General features: G+C 43.3%; 1 protein-coding gene across 7 annotated transcripts in view; it reads right to left on the bottom strand.

Moving 5' to 3' along the window:
* mAChR-A (muscarinic Acetylcholine Receptor, A-type) overlaps positions 1 to 25395 on the bottom strand; it is a 461181-nt gene that overhangs the window by 12714 nt on the left and 423072 nt on the right. For 5 of the 7 annotated variants that reach the window (XM_071690083.1, XM_071690085.1, XM_071690089.1 and 2 more), the window contains one exon: positions 259 to 318. The exons of the other annotated variants lie outside the window; for them this stretch is intronic. In XM_071690083.1, coding sequence (XP_071546184.1) covers positions 259 to 318 — 60 coding nt within the window. The remainder of the gene's footprint in view (positions 1 to 258; positions 319 to 25395) is intronic. 7 annotated transcript variants of the gene reach the window in all.

The following is a 25395-nucleotide window of genomic DNA, read 5'->3' as shown; positions in this document are numbered from 1 at the left end:
TCTATCGGTCTACTGGAGTGGTCTTTCTAGTTCGGTGATCTATTTGGAAATTCATTATGCCATGGATAAATCTCTCCACTTTACGTATATATACTTATGAATGAATTCATATGTATATAGGCCTGGTTAATCTAAATATGTGCTATTCTACGCATCTGTTGAACGTCTGTGAACGTAATATTTCTATATTCCTGAGTGATTTATCCGTCTCTATATGCTGTGAACTGTCTACGTGACTGTCTGTGTCTGTGGTGTTACCTGCGGGACATCCCCGTGTCTGTGAAGCTGGTTGGGTCTGGTAGAATGGGAAGACCAGGTCTGCAAATACATGGAGAGAGAGAGAGCGGTGGAGGAGAGTTGCTGCTGTATTTTATAGGCTGCCTCATGTTGTACGCTGCCGAGCTGCCAGACGCTAGAGGTAACTGATAAATGTTGATTACCTTCGAGCGTCAATAAATCTTTCCAGAACTTAGATAATTAACTTTATGAATTGAATGACAACCTGTTTTTTTATCTTTTAAATTATACAGAGCATTTCGCCATCAACTTAATTCTGGAAATCAAAAAATAACGGCTTATGTCTTCTCAAAAGAAAAAAAAAAGTTCAAGTTAGTTCATTCATTATCAGCTGAAACAACCTACTGGATTTACGAATTATACAAACATTAAGATCATTTATAACATTTACAACACCTTGATGTAATCTTGAAGGCTTTAAGGGGTGAAAAATATGAACTGAAATTATAGAGGTGGTAGTAAGAGTGGAAATTCCTGGAGTAGTCGATCTTGCGGACCGTTGAGACGCTACGGTGGCGGGCGGCCTGGCATGATTGGCTGGCTATGGGAGGAACAAGCTACCCTCACACTCTTGACACCCAACGCTACTCTGCCACAGTACTAGACGCTGTTACCACACCTCATTACAACACCTGCTGCTTGCTGGCAACACTGCACGTCTACATATCAAACACTTCACGTTTTACTTCAACACTTCACGCCTACGTAGCAGACTGCTACATCCCCACACTCTTACTGCCGTAACACTCTACTCCAACGCTACTCCCTCACTATATATATTCACGCTACACCTACAGCATTATACTTCATCAATATATTCGACCACTACGCCCAAGATCACACTCTGTACGTAGTATCAAACATGATGATCCTCCCCGCCTCAGTACCTCCTCCTCAAAGATATACTCAGGTACAGTCTCGTAAGACATCATCATAAATCACTACCTCTGTCGCACTTTGAAGCACTACACATTTGTGCACTACATGAAAAACAGTATACTAAGTGCAGCGTTTAGAATAACTTGACCATCGGCGCTAAACAGAGAACACCAAACACCCGGAACTGAATTCCAATCGCAACTTTAGTACAACAGAAAACTAACACTGAACAACACAGCAACTGCATATTCCTACCATTTACACCACACTACATATCAACGCTAAATTTCTAAGACTACACCGAAATAGTCAGTGGTTCTAAATCCCACACTCTTCCAGTATTACCTAGAGAACATAAGAGATCTATACTTAGTACTAGATCCCGTATAATATACCAAGGGCAGCACCACAACGTTCTCCATAGTACACTACCAGGACTCGCTAACACTACACCGTCAATAGTATACGGAAACACAACGCTCACAACACTGCATCTGTAACTGTACTCTTACTACACTCGGTACACCACAAGCACTCAAACCCCAGCATTACACTTCTCTTTTCAACACGAAAAAGACCTACCACCCCCACAAGTCTACGTAAGTCCATCTACACCTACATTATTTAACTCGCAATATTGCACCTATAACTTGACACGGATTCTACATTTCACTACGTACCTTTAACCCAGAGTACTACGCTCTCAACACCATACCTACAACAAAAGAAATTTAACTCCCTACCCTCAGCATTGCACAGGGTACTACATCCTCCAAACAATGCTCTTCACGGGCTCCAACGGACGAAATGATTGCGCCAAAACCTTTTACGTTTTAAATCTTTTAGTGCCATTGTTTTGCGCGTTTACAGTACTAGTTTTTTGTCTCTTGGATTTGAGAGTCCGACCCCATAAAATACTTTGAAATATTCTGAGACATATATGTATGAAGTACATATTCCTCAATATTCTCCATAAATAAAGATCTGGCTTCAAATTTTTCATCTTAAATTGGTCTATATGCTGAAGTTTAGGTAGCATACAGCTGTTACAAGTACCTCTTTTATGGCACGTATCCTCCTACAGTTCCAGGATGGTCGAATGATTTAACCCCATGATATGCCAGCCATATAGCCTAATCCACCATCTAACTCCAACCTGAACGAAGGAATAACAGACATCGGCAGCGCTCTCTCCGTTGAGTGATAAATCACAGCGCTTCTCGAGCTGAACGGCTCTCCAAGGGCCTCCTATTCTCTGAGAAAACTCGTCTCTCGTGTGATAAAATGAGAATGAGGGAATCAGCGTCTAGCAGCAGGGCAGCACATGGCGATATGTTGGCGAGGTCGAGCCCACTCTGTCCGACCGCCAGCCAGCGCTCGGCGGGCCGCGGGGTACGGGCCCCACTCCAGCCGCGGTGTTGCCACTTCTTCAATGCAGCTCACGACGCCCGCCGTGGTTTGGTCGTGCGGGGTACCGAGCCGGATTGAAGCAGTGCGTCGAGCTAGTAACCCATGGATAAATTTTTGCCGCCTTAGGGCTCTTAAAAGAATTGTATTCAAGAACATAAAAATAAATTGAGGTTACGTGGTGCTTGTGTGATTCGCGTATCGACTACTTACCTTAGGTGGCCACGCGAATTAGGAGTTTGTTATGAAGTACTTTGTGAATAGGAATGAAAAGTGATCCTACTATAGTAGGTGAATCTGTCCATGAGGCACTGCCCGACTGACAACCAGACAACGACAGTGCCCGATGTGAACTGCTATAGAGTTGTGCTGTGATAATCTTATGTACAAATAGTCTACTGTACACAGCAGTGAAGAAGAAGCTGTTATCTAATAAGCCACGAAACGACGCTTTCTTTGCACTGAGGATATTGAAGGCAAGGTGACGATCTTATCACCAAAGATTTAGACAAAAAAAAAAAAAGAAAATCATCTTTTATCTGGGAAAAAATCAATATTTTCAACACTTCTACTGACAAAGAAAGTGTACGTTTTCAAGCGTTCATAAATATATTTATATTTCTAGATTTATATATCTTAGTTATCTAAATACATATTGTAATAAACTGCAGCCTATTTATACTTTTCATATGCATATGAGAATTAATCTTTATATAAAAAGCATTAAGTCACAGAGAATAGCATAACGTCAAGTCCACAAGAACCATTCAAGAGAGGACAGGAAGTACCATACACATAAAAAAACGTACAGGACTTTAGGAAGCGTGAAGTAGCGACTCCCACACAGTTTAAAACAACGTCTTTATGATCCTTGATAGCCTAGCCAGTGTGTTTCCGGCAGGCCACCACATCAACACTGGGGGAGGGAGGGGTGCAGGGGAAGGGGGCCGCCGCCAGCTGCTATAGTGGGGGGGACGGGGACCCCAATTGTGGTGGGGAGAGGGGGAGGGATGTGCTATTTAAGGGACATTTTATCTTTTTTTTTTTTTTAAAGGCTATATAACAAGTTGACATTGGTTAGTATACTGATGTTATCTTTTGTAATTTAATGATTCAAATGGCAACTTAATGTCCATACTATGTCTACTTTCCTACAAAAAAATTAGATACTAAAATATTCATTTTTCGTACTTGAAAATCCCTAAAGACTATCGTGAGGTGAAAATTTCAAATTAAAGGGAAATAATATGATAATAATGATGATGGTTTTAATAATAATAATAATAATAATAATAATAATAATAATAATAATAATGATGATAATAATAATACAGTATTTAAAACCCTAACAGTTCAGTGTTTTGGCTGTAACATGGATATTGATGGGGTATATACATGGTCGATCACTTGTACCCACGATAGACGTGGGGCTTAGTCTCTTTGGTCCCGGATGATCAATGGCCAGGGGAAAAATCCGCTTGTTTTTGCCCTACGATTTTTTTTTTAACCACTGCCAAAACAGGTAGAGGGGGAAATCCAGTAATCCCATGTCACTCAAGGATTAAAAAATTCCAATTCATAACCATTAATGTAATTTTTGTTGATAAGGGAATACCCTGAGGAATCAAATACTTTAGCAAAAGTTAAAGAAAAAGTATTTTGTAGCGTTTAGTCACTAGTATATGAAATTATATGGCGTAATATGCAACTGTTGACAGAATGAAAGCTGTGTCCCTGAAAGATTTTGAAAATTGAACTTGTTATAGGAATTGACTGTAATATTTCACGTAACCTGAATGATTACTTTTTGATCTGGCATGGAGGTGTATACGTTCTATGTTAAAATGATGCCCAGTTCTTATATATATGTGTGTGTGTGTGTGTGTGTGTGTTTGTTTATATATATATATATATATATATGACATTGGCTTCTTGCTTACTGAATCAACCAAGGACGAGAGAGCGGCTGACTTTCTATGTCAGCGCCTCGACATTGCTTTCCACTAAGAGAATGGAATATACTTTTCTGGTTCACGTTTGCTCTCCGAGGAAGTTGGGACCCCCTTACAATATATGGTTCGTATATGCTTCACTTTAGAGGCTTTCTGATAATCGATGTATTTTTTGGTAAAGAAATTTTTGAGAAAAGAAGGGGATGATAAGGGAAGAAAATATTGTGTTATTGAAAAAAGACGTTTTCATGACTAACATTCATTTTATGCCCTGGGGATATGGGCATCTAGGGAATTAACAGCTTCTGATTAATCTTAATCGATATTTGTAAACGCGAGTGCTAAGTTGACATTCCCCTCACTCGTTCTGAAGGTGGGTCATATGACCTTATGAAGGACTAATGACCTTTTCCTCGTGTATGGTGCTGGTCTAAGGTCTCAAGAGTTTGCGTAGTAGGCTTCAGGCGAGACTGTGTTTCAAAGCCTGGCGTTGGTGAAGTTACTGGTGGTGTTGGCAACAGTGTTTGTGGTACGGTGAATATAAACGTAACCGACTGTATGTAACTATATGCATCCTTTTCGTTTCAGCGCTTTGGCGTTAGGAACAAACGAACAGTGGCCTCATTTGCACTCATCTAGTCTCTGTCATGTATTATGCAAAGGCCCAGAGTGTACCATCCACATAGAAACCCCCACAGACTTCTCATAATGTGTCATCATCCCTTCATATGCCCTGGTCAAGCTCACTTAGAGCACGTTGTTTCCCTTATATCGCATCGCTCCAATGCCTTCTGTTAAAAAGACGACTCTCTCCCTCCTGAATATCAAGACCTCGAACCCATCCTCAATCCGTCCTTCCACCTACTTCGCTTCAACCTTCCCTCTCGCGTCCTCCACTTTCGACGAATGGGTATTCTTTCTCGGCATTTTTCCGTTCACCCGAACCACCTCAACACGCTCTGGTCGCCTCTGTCACGTAGCCACACGTAGTCAACAAAAGAGTCGCCGATACACTCGTCTGGCTATGTAATTTGAAAAAAAAAAAAGGACGAAGCGTTTGGTATGTTCGTCTTCGTATGTCTTCTCTCCTTATTTGACAATGACCTTACACAGGAAGGCTGTTGGTGGCACCATATTGAAAACTTTCTTGTGTTTATTAGTAAAGTATACGTGTATGATTGATGTTTGTTTTGATAAAAGTATTAAATGATTAAGTCGAAGTAGAATATACGGTACTGAAAGAATATTTTCAATGTCTGGCTTAATCCTGTCATTTGAGGTTCTTATTTTTTTTTTTTTCAGTTCCTTCCTCCACGTGTGCTGGTTGAAGAATGGATTGGCTGCGACAGCTATATACAACTTCAAGTTTGATTAATTTACACACGTTTCACGTCAAGATTCGCATCCTTTTTGAACTTTCCTGTCACGCTTGTATCAAAGTCCCGTAAGTATTCAAAAGCTGTAATGTATTGGTTGTTAATTCCGTCTTGGGGAATCTAATGATTTCATGAAAATCGGTGCATTTTTGCCTTTCGGTTCAAATGTTTCCCTGGCATGATGATATGATTTTCTACTAGTGGCGGTGAACCCTTTTCATTACGTCACGATTTTCTCTCACGTCACATCTGGTGAGTGGAAATTCATCCCTCTGTTTTTTTTCAAAGCTCTTTTCCTGCAATGTGACGCAGATAGGTTTTTTTTGACCATAATACAAAAGGGTAGTAAGAAGTGTCATCCAAACCGATACAAAGCGCGACACTGTATTTGTTCAGTGTAGCTAAACTATGCAAATCTACGACACCTTTAATGAGGTTCCTGCAGCTATCAAGGCTGAACTCTTCTCCGTCCACTGACGGAGTTTGGGCACACACACACACACACACACACACACACACACACACACACACACACAGTCATCATCATCATTACTCTAGGCCTTGTATCTAAGAAAGACCAATGGTGTGACTCGAGACCCTCTTTCTGGAGGCTCCTGCAGCCCAAGGCTGCGCTCCTTCAAGTAGAAGGGGTGTGTATATCCCATTAGGGTGAGAAGTTCTTTGATGAGACCATACTCTCAGCGGTACAGCCTCGCCAAAGGCGCATTGTAAATTTAACATATACCATAGAAAAAAAATTAGGTAACTTTACATATGAGTTAAAACATCGCAGGTACCGTTAGTGGTATGTGAACTCCTACTGGTATGTGCACTCGGCTTTGTCTGTCTGCCAGATGGTGTGTTGCGGGTCTCAGGTGTTTGGAGGAGAGGGTGATGTTCTCTGGCAGGGGGATGTGAAGGGAAAGGGAGGTGGGAAGGTAAACTTTGCCTCGGATCGTGGCAACAGAGATGATCACTGGGTGGGGTAGGGGGAGGGGATGTTGGTCTTCCTCCTCCTGGTTTTGGCGACGGTTGCTGGCGGGCGCTGGCGGGCGTAAGAGGTGTGCAGACGTATGACTCGTTTCTCAAGTGAGGTTTTTTTTTTTTTTACATCACCGATCACTCCTCATGTGATTTATTTTCTCCTCTTACATGATGCGTATTAAACACTAGGTGCTGATCCTCAGTTGACCTTCATTTGTACGGTTAGGGTCATAAAGGTATTTCCATTTGTCATATTGTCACTTTTTTTTAACTTTTTTTTTGTATTACGTGTGACGTCAAACTAACCGGTCCATATTCTATCACAGAAGGTTAGAATCTTCTCTGTATAGTAATAATATATATACGTCGTTCTATCTGTTCTCGTTGTGAGATTTTCTTTGAGTTGATTATGATGTCATTTTCAGTCCCTTCAGTATCATGAAGGTGCGCGTTCATATGCACTTTATTCGTATATGTATATATATATATATATATATATATATATATATATATATATATATATATATATATATATATATATATATTAGATATCTCGTCAGCTAGTTTACTTATGTCTTTTATCTTGTACTGAGCACTAGTGTACACTGACTCATCAACCAGCGTCTTGCATATTTTCATTGATATTTTCATACTTTTTCCAGCCTTAGAGGTGAAAGTTTCAACTTTTTCACCTTCGTTTTCCTTCACATGCGAGAATGATAACGATTCTTTATCATTGTTATTAATTAATTTGTCGTCCCTCAGTCTTTGTTTTTATGTGTAAATTCATGATTTGTTCATAAGTGTTTCTATTTTTTTCCCCAAAAGCTCATCTTTGGTATCCATATTTTTCGCTTATTTGTTTTTTTCCTCATCTTTCCATATATATTTTTTTTTGAGATTGTTCAATGACTTTATCTTTTGGTGTCTTCCTTTTTTGTTTGTATCGTAACTCGTGTTGAGCCTTCGAACTGTTTAGCATTTTGTAAAACTAGGTCGTGTTCATATTTACGTCATTACCATAAAAGCAGATATTGCTATTCACACTTGCAGTCAGTTCATCTATCCCATTGCATTTGACACAGTCAGAGCGAAAGTTGAATTCATTCAACCCACTGACGCCCGTCTCTGATGTATCATATATTTATCTTCATCTGTTCCCACATAGTAATTTGTATTTATTTCAGTTATGTTATTGACCCGACAAACTTTTAAGCGTGCCATGTCATATGTGGAGTTTTACCTTTTTTTTTTTTTTGTTGTTAATAATAATCTCGTGTTTATTATATATTTTACTCTGCTGACGGATGGAGTAATTAATCACTTAACGTATGGGTGATGATGACGAATTTTTACCAAAGGGCAGGGCTAGTGCGTAGCGTTCACCGCAGGAAAATTTTACAGAGTGGAAGAACGAGTCGCTTGAGTTGCGTTTTGTTAAAGTGTTACGTGCGAGGAGATGTAGAGATTGTATATTATATTGGACTTAAAGCCAGCATCCCACGTGTGGATGAGGCAGATAGAAATGACAGCCACCTGTGCAAAGGAGTGATATCTGACAGCCAGTGAAGTGCTGGCTCAGTATACTAAGCCTCCTGGTTCTCAGGCGGGAAATATCGGTAGAAGCCAATCCCTGGTCGGTGCCTGCTTACCGTAGAGAGAGAGAGAGAGAGAGAGAGAGAGAGAGAGAGAGAGAGAGAGAGAGAGAGAGAGAGAGAGAGAGAGAGATTTTTCCGTCGGAAGTCATTTACTGTACAAAGAATTTCAGTGTCGTAGTGGAAGCGGTTTGCCAGTGTAAGATGTTTGAAGTCATGTTCCCAAAGCCTTGCAAGTCTTATTGTTACTCAAGCATCTCTATAATAACCAAGTCTTATTCCGAGATCATAATGCTTAAAGGTTGGAGTTAATGTCCTATAACGATGAATTAATTCAGTGACGAGTTACTTAACGATCTAACTAGTGATTTCACATCAAAACTATGATCATTCCTTGTGATGATGATTCGATTTATCTCTATGTTCATATGTAAACCCCTGCATCTGAAGAGGTGCATTAATTGCTGCACTGCATTATCTTGCACCTCACCTCGTTGTCTTGGGCAACCTTGGGGGAGGAAGACGGTGATGTTGTTATCATACAAATCTGTTTTTCTGCCGGGGTGATATAGACTCCCCTTGTCCAAGACCCAGATCTTATGAGCATAGCCAAACTTTCCTCTCAAGTATATTTTTTCACATCGGTGCAGAATTTTCATCCTTCATTTATTTTTCTTCTTTCCCCCCCCCCCCTCTCGTTTTAGCATCAACATAGTTTCGTAAAGTATTATGAATCAGGATATTTTCGGATACGATATGAATCAGTGAACGAGCGTGGGTCCGGGTGATTCATCGTTGTGTGGGACGAGATGTCTTCTTCAGCCGCGCTCTTCGTCCCTCTTAGACCTCCGTTTTCTGTGGCTCGTGTGAGCTCCAATACCATCGTGTGTGTCCTTGGAATTTTGCTTTGCCAGTACATCAGTTTTTGCTCTTCTTATGAAGTCAGGCGTACACATGAAAACTATGTAATCAAAATTAGAGGAACGCGGGTGAAAACAGGGCTACGATGAACAGTTTCGTTCCCAAGTACTCCTGAACTGATTTAAGGCTTGGATGACAGCAATAACACGATTCTCACAGACTCGGATGGTCTGACATCCTCTACCGGTGCATGTAAAGAAAGTCTTGCGAAACTTTCTCGCCTGTATCACTCTGACGAAATTCGTCTGGTGACCCATAAGATCACCAAAGCATTTGACAGGGTGTGTCATAAGTCTTTGTTTCCAAAACTTCTTCCTCTTGGTTTTTCCTGCTTCTCTTTGTTCCCTGATGCATATAGCTTCCTCTCCGGCCGTTTCAGAGCGGTAGTCGTTGATGGAAAGACGTGTGAACCTAACCTCTTAAAGATTTTCGTGAGAGATTTAGTTCCGTTGTAGACAATAAAAGAGAAGGCTGAGGGATTTTGTCCGTACCTGGACTGCTAGTAAGCTTTTGACACTCCTGCGTAGGAGGAGGATGAAGAAACTGGGTCTTGAGACAGGAATGAAGGGGGTAAGGTTCCTTCCACGATCAGACGATTTAAGATCTTAATGGAAAGCTACAAAGGACGCTTTTCAGTAGAATCTTCTTGGTAGAAATTACCATTGGCGTGCTGCAGGGTTCGATTCTTGGGCTATTGCTTTTTCTTTATATATGAATGACTTGCTAGAGGAATTTGGACTCTAACCTAAATATGTTTGCGGATGGTACCAAGGTGATGAGGGAAGTAGAGAGCGAGAAGGATTGCATCAACGTGCGAGGGGACCTAGACAGAATCCAAAGTTGAGCCGATGCATGGATGATGGAATTCAGACCAGAGTGAATGCTAAGTAATGGGGATCGGACGCAGCGAAAGAAGACCTCGATACGAATACATCTTCTCGCGTGAAATACTCTGTAGGAATCTGTGTGTGAGAGGGACTTGGAAGTCGACATCATCTCTAGAACCTGTCGCCAGAGTTCCGTTTTAGAGAAAAGGCGACAGACACTGTGCTGGCAAATATTACAACTGGATTCAAAGAAGATATTCAGCTAGTTGTCCACATCCTGCATGAGACCAGAACTAGAACATACCTCTCAGACTTGGTCACCCGAGCTTAACGAAGCACAAAAAAATCTAATAGAGAAGCTCTAGTGTAGGGTAGCAAAGATGGTGCCCGAATAAAGAAAGCCGAGTTACAGGGAGAGGTTAGAGAGGCCTTAGATTTGTTCAACATGGACGAGAGAAGAGTAAAGAGTGACTTGATCACAACCTTTAAGTTTTTAATTCAGTTTGGTGACGTATAGCGAACACCTCTTCGAAAGATGCAATGATAGGACAACTAGAGGCCACACACACACACACACACACACACACACACACACAAGTACGTCATTGAAAGACAAATGTAATCATACCATAACTTTAGTACACCTCAGATGCACTGCATATGTACAACTCATACACTCATACACCTGTGAAATGGTCAGAAGTGAGTCATGTCACTCATACACTTCAGATGTACACGTCGGTATGTAGACATATACATACACCAGTACTGTATATTTCATTGTGAATGTATACCACTCATACACCAGCTGCATACACGTCATGTAATAACTGGGTCATTAAGGCCATACACTTTTTCAAGACATTACTACCAGATTATTTGTCTTAAACACCTAATTCTTCTTCAGGTATTAAAGATAATGACCGTTGTGTAAACGGTTAGTTAATTGGTCATTCGGGCTTTAGGGCTGTTAGCAGTCAAGGTCATTAAGACCATTAACATCAAGATATAACCACCAATTGAAAATCATGAATATCTTCTTTAGATGCTCAGATTAATTCATAAGACTGTACACGTTCTCACTGCAATACGAGTCCCTTGCGGAAGGAGGTGGGTGTTTGGTAGGTTGACCAAGGTTACTTAGGCGTGGAAAGTCTGCGTAAAATGGTGATTCCAGTGAATCGAGGGAACACTGCGCGAGTGCGTCTGTAAAAAGTGTCCTTCCCGTCACTCAAGGTTCCCTCATTAGTGAGACTAGAGTCCCGACAATTTACCTTCCCTCGAGGCCACAATGTAAGCCCCTTAGTCTTTTGGAACGAAATGTTTCTCATTGTTTCGAGTGTCCGGATGAAAGGCAGTCTAGTACTGCGTTTTGGCTAATTTCACATACATTTTACATACATACATAATTACCATGCACCTAATGACGATCAGTATGCATATTGGATGTTATTTACAGTGAAGTGGTGATGGGAGAAGGCAGCCCACGAGTGTATTTGATGTAACACCACCCTCGTCTTGTGGTCTGAGGCAAGAGATATGGAATCGGAGGCACCCAGATGCTGATGTTTACAAACACAGAACACACGTGGCTGGAACACTCGACTGTACATTGTTCGGTGTTAATTAAACGTCATGCTTTGTATGGTTTGGCATGTTGTCAGGGTGTGTGGGCGTTGTTAAGCAGGGGTGTCGTGGTGTGAGCAAGGCTTGGCTGCCTATACACGAGGCGACAGCACGACTCAACCACTGCCAGTTGGTCTTTTTTTTTTTGCTTTTTTTTTTACTTTTCATCCACCAGGGACACTATACGAACAAGCGACACGAATGAAAGACGACTATTTTATTTGATTTTTTTTTTTTTGCTCTCTACGGACTGCAGACATTGGTGATAGACACGGCACCACAGCGAGCACGACAGCGACGACAAGAGCGCCACTGGAGGCCGACATGCACAAACGACAAAACTTGGACCTCTCAGTATGGTGTCCGACAGCAACACTTTTACCACGACAAGGCACAAGTACTCCGGTACTGTCGCTGTTACCAGGTACGTCAGAGTCAAGTTTTGACTACGTTTACGACGTGGCGTGGTTGAGGCCAAGGTGGGCCACGTGACAAGAACGAGGGACGACCAAGAGGAGGACGACGACGACGTGGGAGCGGACGAGGAGGGGTGAACGACGAGTATATCAAGGGAAGGAGGAATGGTGACTTACGTGAGGTACAAGGTGGAGTGCACCAGGGCCAGACAGGGTTGCCGAGTGCATAACTTTTCTTTCCTGGAACGATAAAGTAGACTGGTTCACTCCTCACCATCGTCATCATCATCATCATCATCATCATCACTATCACCATCATCATCACTATCATCATCACTACCACCATCACCATCTGTCAAGTATATAACCCTCTTGGGAATGCCTCGGGTTCTGAAACAGTAGTGGAGATGTCTCGTCTCGCTGGAGACGGAGGAGGAGGAGGAGGAGGAGGAGGAGGTAAGACTATATTGTATAACTGGAACTTTGGAATGAAACTCTCGTGTTATGTCGATGCTTTGTTGCCTTGGCTGGTGTGTCGGGAGGGAGGGGACGACCCCTAGCCCTCGAACACCCCCTGCCAGCAACTCTCGAGGTTATAACTGGTCGAATCGTCTCAGTTGCTCTTACTGTGTGGACCTAGACACCTGTGTCTGGCACCACAGTGGATGTTCCGAAGCAACGGGAGGCACCGTGTCGTCGTCTTCCGGTGATGCGTAATACAGAAGGGGAAAAATCTTCGGGATAGATGTCTTTTAAAGTTTCATTAGATTTAACGTTTTAGTGAAATGACCTCAATAGTTAGTAAGCCAGTTATGCACGTGAGATTGAGTTGGATACGACCCTGGAGAGAACATTATTCTTTTTTTTCCCTTTTTAAGTAAACTTGACCCAGGATTATGTCGACTTTTAATAACAGAGAAGATAAAGATGTTCATCGTTATTCTTATGTTTGATGATTTTGGTATCCAGTCCAGCATTAATGTATGGGGAGCTACTTCGATTTAATGTATTGGGTTGCTCGTGGGTTATAACGTGTGGGGTTGCTCTTGCGTCTTACCGTAGGGGTAAAAAAAAAAAAAGCTCCCCCTCTTATACGCTCAAGTTATACGCCTTCTCCCTCCCGTCACTAACCATCCCATATACGTTAACCCATACAATAAAACCGAACCCAAACATTTTCAGAGAGTTTGGAAGTTAGACGCACACAGAAAAACACACCTTGGATGATTACACACACACACACACACACACACACACACACACACACACACATTTCTCATTAATACATACAGACTGGAGCCCATGTGTTCCCCAGATATTACAAAGGTAGTGAAAAAGTCTCTGTAATTGGATTGCACCGCTCGCCGCAGCCGTTACCGCCGGAGCTGCAAGTGGCCGGAGCCACGCCGTTTCTTAGAGTTCCCTTAATTAACGCGTTCGTTGCCCGAACGTTGCCTGGACCAGTGGACGACAGCCACGCTGACAGTCGGCTCATCTGTCTGGTGTGGCTGGCTATTTACCGCTCGCCTCTCCTCCTGACCAGTGAGTTAACAGACCCCCCTCACTGAGTTTACAGACCACCCCTCCCTCCTCTCGCCACACGGTGTTCATGTGAATTACGGCTCTCTCTCTCTCTCTCTCTCTCTCTCTCTCTCTCTCTCTCTCTCTCTCTCTCTCTCTCTCTCTCTCTCTCTCTCTCTCTGTATCTATCTATCTGTTTGTCTATTACACACACATACGCACACACCCAAGTACAGGCAAAAATAACCACAGACGTTTTACGAAAACAAGGAACGCGCGCAAACATTCGAAGACGAAAACGTAAGCACATAATAAGCATTTTTACACACATTCGGTAGTTTGGATTAAATTCACCTTCCTCATATACGTCGCCGCCACCACCTCCCGCGTGAGATCCCTCGTCCCCGAGTTTCAGTACGACACACCCCCCACATCCACAAGGAACAGTTCAGGTTACAAGACCAGCTCTATCCCAATCGCTGCGAACATCATCATTAACGGTAAATCGTACATTAACGCTGACCTTAATGGTTCCGTAAAGACCGTCCAACAATCCCCCCAACCCCCCCTTTTTTTTATGAACGACTCCCCTTCCCACCCACCCCTTTCTGCCCCTCCACCCACCCCTTTCTGTTACACACACACACAACACACACAACACACACAAGTACGTCATTGAAAGACAAATGTAATCATACCATAACTTTAGTACACCTCAGATGCACTGCATATGTACAACTCATACACTCATACACCTGTGAAATGGTCAGAAGTGAGTCATGTCACTCATACACTTCAGATGTACACGTCGGTATGTAGACATATACATACACCAGTACTGTATATTTCATTGTGAATGTATACCACTCATACACCAGCTGCATACACGTCATGTAATAACTGGGTCATTAAGGCCATACACTTTTTCAAGACATTACTACCAGATTAGTTGTCTTAAACACCTAATTCTTCTTCAGGTATTAAAGATGATGACCATTGTGTAAACGGTTAGTTAATTGGTCATTCGGGCTTTAGGGCTGTTAGCAGTCAAGGTCATTAAGACCGTTAACATCAAGATATAACCACCAATTGAAAATCATGAATATCTTCTTTAGATGCTCAGGGTAATTCATAAGACTGTACACGTTCTCACTGCAATACGAGTCCCTTGCGGAAGGAGGTGGGTGTTTGGTAGGTTGACCAAGGTTACTTAGGCGTGGAAAGTCTGCGTAAAATGGTGATTCCAGTGAATCGAGGGAACACTGCGCGAGTGCGTCTGTAAAAAGTGTCCTTCCCGTCACTCAAGGTTCCCTCATTAGTGAGACTAGAGTCCCGACAATTTACCTTCCCTCGAGGCCACAATGTAAGCCCCTTAGTCTTTTGGAACGAAATGTTTCTCATTGTTTCGAGTGTCCGGATGAAAGGCAGTCTAGTACTGCGTTTTGGCTAATTTCACATACATTTTACATACATACATAATTACCATGCACCTAATGACGATCAGTATGCATATTGGATGTTATTTACAGTAAAGTGGTGATGGGAGAAGGCAGCCCACGAGTGTATTTGATGTAACACCACCCTCGTCTTGTGGTCTGAGGCAAGAGATATGGAATCGGAGGCACCCAGATGCTGATGTTTACAAACACAGAACACACGTGGCTGGAACACTCGACTGTACATTGTTCGGTGTTAATTAAACGTCATGCTTTGTATGGTTTGGCATGTTGTCATGGTGTGTGGGCGTTGTTAAGCAGGGGTGTCGTGGTGTGAGCAAGGCTTGGCTGCCTATACACGAGGCGACAGCACGACTCAACCACTGCCAGTTGATGTGTCGTTTTTTTTTTTTCTTTTTTTTGCTTTTTTTTTACTTTTCATCCATCAGGGACACTATACGAACAAGCGACACGAATGAAAGACGACTATTTTATTTGATTTTTTTTTTTGCTCTCTACGGACTGCAGACATTGGTGATAGACACGGCACCACAGCGAGCACGACAGCGACGACAAGAGCGCCACTGGAGGCCGACATGCACAAACGACAAAACTTGGACCTCTCAGTATGGTGTCCGACAGCAACACTTTTACCACGACAAGGCACAAGTACTCCGGTACTGTCGCTGTTACCAGGTACGTCAGAGTCAAGTTTTGACTACGTTTACGACGTGGCGTGGTTGAGGCCAAGGTGGGCCACGTGACAAGAACGAGGGACGACCAAGAGGAGGACGACGACGACGTGGGAGCGGACGAGGAGGGGTGAACGACGAGTATATCAAGGGAAGGAGGAATGGTGACTTACGTGAGGTACAAGGTGGAGTGCACCAGGGCCAGACAGGGTTGCCGAGTGCATAACTTTTCTTTCCTGGAACGATAAAGTAGACTGGTTCACTCCTCACCATCGTCATCATCATCATCATCATCATCACTATCACCATCATCATCACTATCATCATCACTACCACCATCGCCATCTGTCAAGTATATAACCCTCTTGGGAATGCCTCGGGTTCTGAAACAGTAGTGGAGATGTCTCGTCTCGCTGGAGACGGAGGAGGAGGAGGAGGAGGAGGAGGTAAGACTATATTGTATAACTGGAACTTTGGAATGAAACTCTCGTGTTATGTCGATGCTTTGTTGCCTTGGCTGGTGTGTCGGGAGGGAGGGGACGACCCCTAGCCCTCGAACACCCCCTGCCAGCAACTCTCGAGGTTATAACTGGTCGAATCGTCTCAGTTGCTCTTACTGTGGGGACCTAGACACCTGTGTCTGGCACCACAGTGGATGTTCCGAAGCAACGGGAGGCACCGTGTCGTCGTCTTCCGGTGATGCGTAATACAGAAGGGGAAAAATCTTCGGGATAGATGTCTTTTAAAGTTTCATTAGATTTAACTTTTTAGTGAAATGACCTCAATAGTTAGTAAGCCAGTTATGCACGTGAGATTGAGTTGGATACGACCCTGGAGAGAACATTATTCTTTTTTTTCCCTTTTTAAGTAAACTTGACCCAGGATTATGTCGACTTTTAATAACAGAGAAGATAAAGATGTTCATCGTTATTCTTATGTTTGATGATTTTGGTATCCAGTCCAGCATTAATGTATGGGGAGCTACTTCGATTTAATGTATTGGGTTGCTCGTGGGTTATAACGTGTGGGTTGCTCTTGCGTCTTACCGTAGGGGTAAAAAAAAAAAAGTCCCCCTTTTATACGCTCAAGTTATACGCCTTCTCCCTCCCATCACTAACCATCCCATATACGTTAACCCATACAATAAAACCGAACCCAAACATTTTCAGAGAGTTGGGAAGTTAGACGCACACAGAAAAACACACCTTGGATGATTACACACACACACACACACACACACACACACACACACACACATTTCTCATTAATACATACAGACTGGAGCCCATGTGTTCCCCAGATATTACAAAGGTAGTGAAAAAGTCTCTGTAATTGGATTGCACCGCTCGCCGCAGCCGTTACCGCCGCAGCCGCAAGTGGCCGGAGCCACGCCGTTTCTTAGAGTTCCCTTAATTAACGCGTTCGTTGCCCGAACGTTGCCTGGACCAGTGGACGACAGCCACGCTGACAGTCGGCTCATCTGTCTGGTGTGGCTGGCTATTTACCGCTCGCCTCTCCTCCTGACCAGTGAGTTAACAGACCCCCCTCACTGAGTTTACAGACCCCACCCCTCTCTCCTCTCGCCACACGGTGTTCATGTGAATTACGGCTCTCTCTCTCTCTCTCTCTCTCTCTCTCTCTCTCTCTCTCTCTCTCTCTCTCTCTCTCTGTATCTATCTATATATCTATTTGTCTATTACACACACATATGCACACACCCAAGTACAGGCAAAGATAACCGCAGACGTTTTACGAAAACAAGGAACGCGCGCACACATTCGAAGACGAAAACGTAAGCACACAATAAACCTTTTTACACACATTCGGTAGTTTGGATTAAATTCACCTTCCTCATATACGTCACCGCCACCACCTCCCGCGTGAGATCCCTCGTCCCCGAGTTTCAGTATGACACACCCCCCACATCCACAAGGAACAGTTCAGCTTACAAGACCAGCTCCATCCCAATCGCTGCGAACATCATCATTAACGGTAAATCGTACATTAACGCTGACCTTAATGGTTCCGTAAAGACCGCCCAACAATCCCCCCCCCCTTTTTTATATAAACGACTCCCCCTCCCACCCACCCCTTTCTGCCCCTCCCACCCACCCCTTTCTGTTTATTAACGTATTCCTTTCCTCTTTTTTCGACATTCGGATATTATTATTATTATTATTATTATTATTATTGTTATTATTATTATTATTATTATTATTATTATTATTATTATTATTATCATTGTTATTATTAATATTATTCTCATGTTAATACCACTGTTATTTTGCACATATTAGTAGTGCTCCTGTAGACATGATCATACACACACACACATACACACACACACACAAAGACTCAAAACAACATACAACACACCGAAAAAAGCACATGATAACGAAACATAAAAAACAAACACAGATAAAACACACACATACACACACACACATACACTCACACACACACACACACACACACACACATAGTCAGATCTCACACAGAGAGACAGACGAAAATCAGAGTAAAACACAAAAATATAGACACACAACAAAGAGGCGTGCAAAGACACTGAAAAAACACGAAGGAAAACACAAAATAGATGCACACGCAATTATAGACGCACGGAAACACATATGAAGACAAGCATAAAGAAAGACAAGAACACACACACACACACACACACACACACACACACACGAAACATGTGCCACATGTATAGAAAAATTACATGTTAAATGAAATTGTATGGACTCCTAATGAAGTGGCATTTCACCTTCATATATATATATATATATATATATATATATATATATATATATATATATATATATATATATATATATATATATATATGATTAACCCAGACTCTCTCTCTGAAAGGGTCATGTTGTTCTCCACGACCCCTTTCGCCAGGGTCTCTTCCTGCCCCGAGGCTACAATACATTCAGTAGCGGGGCCAGGGTGGGATCCTTTGAAGCCAGAGTTTCTTTGACGAGACTGTACACTCTTTCCTTAACTGACGATGATACAGCATCGCCAAAAGACGACTTTTCGCCCGCGGTGTAACCTCGAGCAGGGGAGTCCGGTAACACACACACACACACACACACACATTCACACACACACACACACACATACACACACACACACACACTCACACACACACACACACACACACACACACACACACACTATATATATATATATATATATATATATATATATATATATATATATATATATATATATATATATATATGTATATATATATATATATATTTATATATATATATATATATATATATATATATATATATATATATATATATATATATATATATATATTATTTGTATAGAGTTGACAGAGATGCTTTGTGGAAGGTCCTAAGAATGGATAGGGTACACAAAAAGCTGAAAAATGGACTGATCAGCCGCCACCAGGACAGCTGGGTATGTGTGCGGAAAAAAGAGAGGGAGGAGAATGCATGGTTTCTGAGGATAAGACTGCGTTTGAGAGACCAGTGACCAGGTCAAGACTGCGTTTGAGAGACCAGTGACCAGGTCAAGTTCTGCGTTTGAGAGACCAGTGACCAGGCCAGGTTCTGCCTTTGAGAGACTAGTGACCAGGCCAAGTTCTGCGTTTGAGAGACCAGTGACCAGGTCAAGTTCTGAGACACCTCGAGAGCCCTGGAGAAAAGTGATTGATTGACAAAAAATAAGCGCTCGGCCTAAGGCCTTCGAACGTATGACTCTCTTACTCCTCTCTTTCCTTTCCCCGACCTCAGTCTTACACACACACACACACACACACACACACACACACACACACACACACACACACACACTAGATCCCCCACAACAGAAGATAGTCTTCCAAGTTCTACAACTCCTAAAAAAAAATAACCGTCTCTTCAGTCAAGAGTCCGTGACTTCATTTCCAGCCATCCTGGAAGTGGGAGAAGAGAGAGAGAGAGAGAGAGAGAGAGAGAGAGAGAGAGAGAGAGAGAGAGAGAGAGAGAGAGGACGGACTATAGATGCTTGAGGCGGATCCTCCTTTGACTACCGCGAGACTCGTCCGTACCAGGCAGCAGCCCCGGCGTTCCTCAACAGCTGTGAGGGAGGTAAGAGTGCGTGCGGAGGGGGGGTGACAGCCGCCAGTGTCGGGATGTGCAGGCAAGCAGGCAGGCAGGCGGAGGTCGCGACTCTACCACCGCACCTCTCAGAAATCAATACAGGTCTGGAGAGTAGCAGTTGGAGGTCAAGTGAGGTCAAACGAGGTCAGAGTGCAGGAGGAGGAGGAGGAGGAGGAAGGTGGGGGTATAGATTTATTCAGTCTGGTCACTCGTGTGGTGTATGTTCTAATGAGCGCTTCTGGGAGTGTGATGAACTCCGTTGAGTGAATAGTATGGCCATATCGGCGTTAAGTGCTTGTCGTGCGTCGCTGTGCTTGGACGCCGAAGGGTGATGTAGAGTAAGAGGAGGAGGAGGAGGTGGTGTGGACCCAGGGAGACAAAGCGGTTGCAGCGGATCCCTATGACGACGTAACATCATGTGGAACAGGAGCGCGGGTCGGAACGTGGAACAGTGACATTCGCAAATGACGGGCAGGTCAGAGGAGTATATATATATATATATATATATATATATATATATATATATATATATATATATATATATGTGTGTGTGTGTGTATATATATATATATATTTTTTTTTCTCTCTTTTTTTTTTTTTTTTGCTTTGTCGCTGTCTCCCGCGTTTGCGAGGTAGCGCAAGGAAACAGACTAAAGAAATGGTCCAACCCACCCCCATACACATGTATATACATGCACGTCCACACACGCAAATATACACACCTACACAGCTTTCCATGGTTTACCCCAGACATGCCCTGATTCAATCCACTGGCAGCACGTCAACCCCGGTATACCACATCGTTCCAATTCACTCTATTCCTTGCACGCCTTTCACTCTCCTGCATGTTCAGGCCCCGATCACTCAAAATCTTTTTCACTCCATCTTTCCACCTCCAATTTGGTCTCCCACTTCTCGTTCCCTCCACCTCTGACACGTATATCTTCTTGGTCAATCTTTCCTCACTCATTCTCTCCATGTGACCAAACTATTTCAAAACACCCTCTTCTGCTCTCTCAATCACACTCTTTTTATTACCACACATCTCTTTTACCCTATTATTACTTACTTGATCAAACCACCTCACACCACATATTGTCCTCAAACATCTCATTTCCAGCACATCTACCCTCCTCCGTACAACTCTATCTATAGCCCACGCCTCGCAACCATATAACATTGTTAGAACCACTATTCCTTCAAACATACCCATTTTTGCTTTCCGAGATAATGTTCTCGACTTCCACACATTTTTCAACGCTCCAAGAACTTTCGCCCCCTCCCCCACCCTATGATTTACTTCCGCTTCCATGGTTCCATCCGCTGCCAAATCCACTCTCAGATATCTAAAACACTTCACTTCCTCCAGTTTTTCTCCATTCAAACTTACCTCCCAGTTGACTTGTCCCTCAACCCGACTGTACCTAATAACCTTGCTCTTATTCACATTTACTCTCAGCTTTCCTCTTGCACACACTTTACCAAACTCAGTCACCAGCTTGTGCAGTTTCTCACCCGAATCAGTCACCAGCGTTGTATCATCAGCGAACAACATCTGACTCACTTCCCAAGCTCTTTCATCCACAACAGACTGCATACTTGCCCCTCTTTCCAAAACTCTTGCATTCACCTCCCTGACAACCCCATCCAGCGCTGTATCATCAGCAAACAACAACTGACTCACTTCCCAAGCTCTCGCATTCACAACAGACTGCATACTTGCCCTCTACAGTCACCCCCTTTTTTAATAAATTCCACTGCAATGCCATCCAACCCCGCTGCCTTGCCGGCTTTCATCTTCAGCAAAGCTTTTACTACCTCTTCTCTGTTTACCAAATCATTCTCCCTAATGATTTTACCTCCCCTGAGCGAGGGAAGAGAGGATAGAGTGGGAGATACAGGGAGGAGATAGACGAGAGGGGTTAAGTGGGAGATGAGAGAGGAGGCTGAAAGGAAATGTAAAGTAGGGGAACTTGAATGGGGAAGTGAGAGAGAGAGAGAGAGAGAGAGAGAGAGAGAGAGAGAGAGAGAGAGAGAGAGAGAGAGAGAGATTGGAGGACGAGTGACGGAGTGGTAGAGTGAGAAGGTGGGGCAGGGATGTGAAGGGAGAAGTGGAGTGGAAAGGTTGAAAGTGGAAGTGAAGTGAGAGGGGACAGTAGAGAGGTGGAGCAGGAGGACTGAATGCGAATAATGAACGAAAGGTCGACTGAGGACGTATGGAGGTGAAGTGGAATGTGGACCTGGGAGAAAGTGGAACAATAAGGCGAACTAGGGATGTAAGATGGGGATGTGGAATGGGGTGAGAGAAGTTGAGATGAGGGGGAGGAAAGGCAATGAGGGGTGGAATGGCAAGGTGGAGTTGAGATGGAGTGGAAGGGGGGGATGGAAAGCCATACTGGGTGGAGTGGGAGAGTCTAATGTCAAGTTGGAAGAGGAGGTAGAGGTGGAGAGAAGAAAATATAGAATCCAGATAGATATATGGAGGTGGAGTAAGGTGCCACAGCGAGAATATGGAGTGAGGAAGTAAGGTGAAGATGTGGATACTTTATGTGGAGTGTGGCGTAGGAAGGCGACCTACAGAAGGAAAGAGAGAGACAGGAGGAGGAGGAGACCACAGTTTTGGGGGGAGGGCAGATGTGGATACTTTTCGTGGAGTGTGGCGTAGGAAGGCGACCTACAGAGGGAAAGAGAGAGACAGGAGGAGGAGGAGGAGACCACAGTCTTGGGGGGAGGGAGGGGCGAGTGCTCCATCTTCGTCTAGAATCGATAGGTGTGGACGCCTGGCGGTTGGGTATGAAGCCTTGTTATAGAAAATGAAATATCAAGGAGACAGGTCAATCAGGGTCGAGGAGTGTAGGCCAAGGCTGGGCTAAAAGGTCAAGTAGGCTGGTGCTGGGTACGTGAACGAGCCAATCACAAATATCAAAGACGGGTCAGTCAGGGTCAAGTGCAAAGCAGGAGCGTTCAAGAACACATTAGGTAATTATGTATGTGTTTGAGAGACCTGTTACCAGCTTTCTTTAACGGACACATTTTTCAAAAGTAAGCCAGAAATATTCTCTCTCTCTCTCTCTCTCTCTCTCTCTCTCTCTCTCTCTCTCTCTCTCTCTCTCTCTCTCTCTCTCTCTCTCACACACACGTACGTCAGCTTCCTCACGTCTTTCTGTCCACATTCATCTCATTACATCATGTTTAGGGAAATTAATTAACGACTTGTGAAACTGGGCTTTGGGATTTGGCAGAGATTTTGATTATATAATGACAAAATTCGAAGAGAAACATATTGATTGATTTGATAGAGAGATGATTAGATATGGACTTTGAAGTCAATCCTCAATCACAGAGAATTTATGTTGGTTATCATAGCCGTAATAATCTTGTATGCAAAATTTGAACGTCAAAAAATATGTCGTATTCTAAACTTGTTCTAATGTGGATTAACAAGATGCAGGCCTAATGACCTTCCTCACAGGTCGCTGGCCGTTGAACCCAACAGACTAACTAACTGATTAACAAGACATGTTTGAGTTTAAACCTGTCGTGTTAGTACAGACCACTGGTTCACGTCGTCAGCCAGAGGATAAACCAGTCAGGCAGCACCACCACCAAACGTATTTCGCGTGTTTTAAAGCTTTGAACTCTATGTATATTGATGCCTCGTACCGCGGTACTATCGCGAGGAGCACGACTGCTGGTGCACCTGATCTCCAGCGACGTACGTGTGTGTGTGGTGGGGAAAGGCACGATTGTCATCAGAGTGCAAATACCATTTGTTGACAGTGTTTCTGGCGTTGAGTGGTGTTAACGTTGCGTGAAACAAGCCTCCGGTGAGCGAGTTCTGGTCCGAAGCAGATAACACACCTGTGTGCCATCGCCGCTGCTGCAGTTGCTTCTTGTATTTGCTAAACTTCGACTCCTAATCTATGCACCGGAGGGTCTCTGTGTTAAAGACGTACCTTTAGGAAATTGATATGTATCGATGATTATGCATGTAGGACCTTTGCTCCCCCCTCAACCTACCCCTTGGTTAACTTGCAGCCCCTACAGTTCCATAAGTTGTCACGTTCTCTCTAAGGTACTCCGCTTCTTCCAAATTTTTCCCAATTCAGTCTCGCACTCAAGCCAACCAACCTGGCTCTCCCCGCAGCTACGCCTCATAACATGACCTTCCTTCACATTAACTTTCATCTTTCTCCTTTCACACACTTTCCCAAACTTCGTCGCCAGATTCTACAGTTTCTCACTCGAGTTTGCCACCACCAGAGCAGTGTCATCCGCAAACAGCAAGTGAATCACCTGCCAGGCTCCCCTACCTACCCCCAGCATAATGTATTCCTTTGCATTTCCCTCCCTCAACACCCCATTCATATATAGATTAAACAGCCGTGGTGACATCACACACCCATGCTGTAGACCCACCTTTAATTGGAACAACTCCCTCTCATACCCACCTACATGGACACACGCCTTGCTTTCTCTATGACAACTTCCTCTTAATTATCACCAAGAAGTGATCAGACATCCCACCAGCTGCTCTTACCTGAAGGTTCACATCCAACAGTTTCTCCTTTGTATTCCTGTCTGTCAGGTGATAATCCAATAATGCCCAGTCGCCACTAACCCCACTAGTAACTCCTATGCGCTAAAGTGAGCACCACTTTTTAAACCAAGTATTAGGAAGAGAGAGAGAGAGAGAGAGAGAGAGAGAGAGAGAGAGAGAGAGAGAGAGAGAGAGAGAGAGAGAGAGTGATTGTAATTTCTACTTGTCTATTAAGAGGAGAAAGTTTTACACCCATGTCTTTACTTCTGTCTATATATCGACCGGGCCCTGAGGGTAAGATAAACAGCTGGGTTGTGTGTGTGTGTGTGTGTGTGTGTGTGTGTGTGTGTGTGTGTGTGTCTCAATGACTGTCCTTGTTATCGTTTCCCCAAACAACCAGCTGATCCTTCGAGTCCCATTGTTCCCCGGGTCTTGACGTCATTTTGAAGGTGTTTGGATGACCTTGATGAGGAGCTTTGGGGACGGTAAGTCGCGTAAGACCTTCTCCTGCCTTATATATATATATTTCCCTCCGGCTGGAGAAGGATGGTCTTATTCTCTCGGACTCGCTTCGTGCTGCCCCCAATTATCGAGATAAGTATTTGGTAAAGCTCGCCTTTCAGCGTCCATAAGAACATTTTCCCGGGACTGCTGCACGGTGGGGCTTTCTATAAAAAAAACACTATATGTATATATATATATATATATATATATATATATATATATATATATATATATATGTATATATATATATATATATATATATATATATATATATATATATATATATATATAT

Source organism: Panulirus ornatus, chromosome 48, assembly GCF_036320965.1.
Source record: "Panulirus ornatus isolate Po-2019 chromosome 48, ASM3632096v1, whole genome shotgun sequence".
Classification (NCBI taxonomy): domain Eukaryota; kingdom Metazoa; phylum Arthropoda; class Malacostraca; order Decapoda; family Palinuridae; genus Panulirus; species Panulirus ornatus.
The sequence above is the reverse complement of the archived record's forward strand: the minus strand, read 5'-3'. Positions and strand labels throughout refer to the sequence as shown.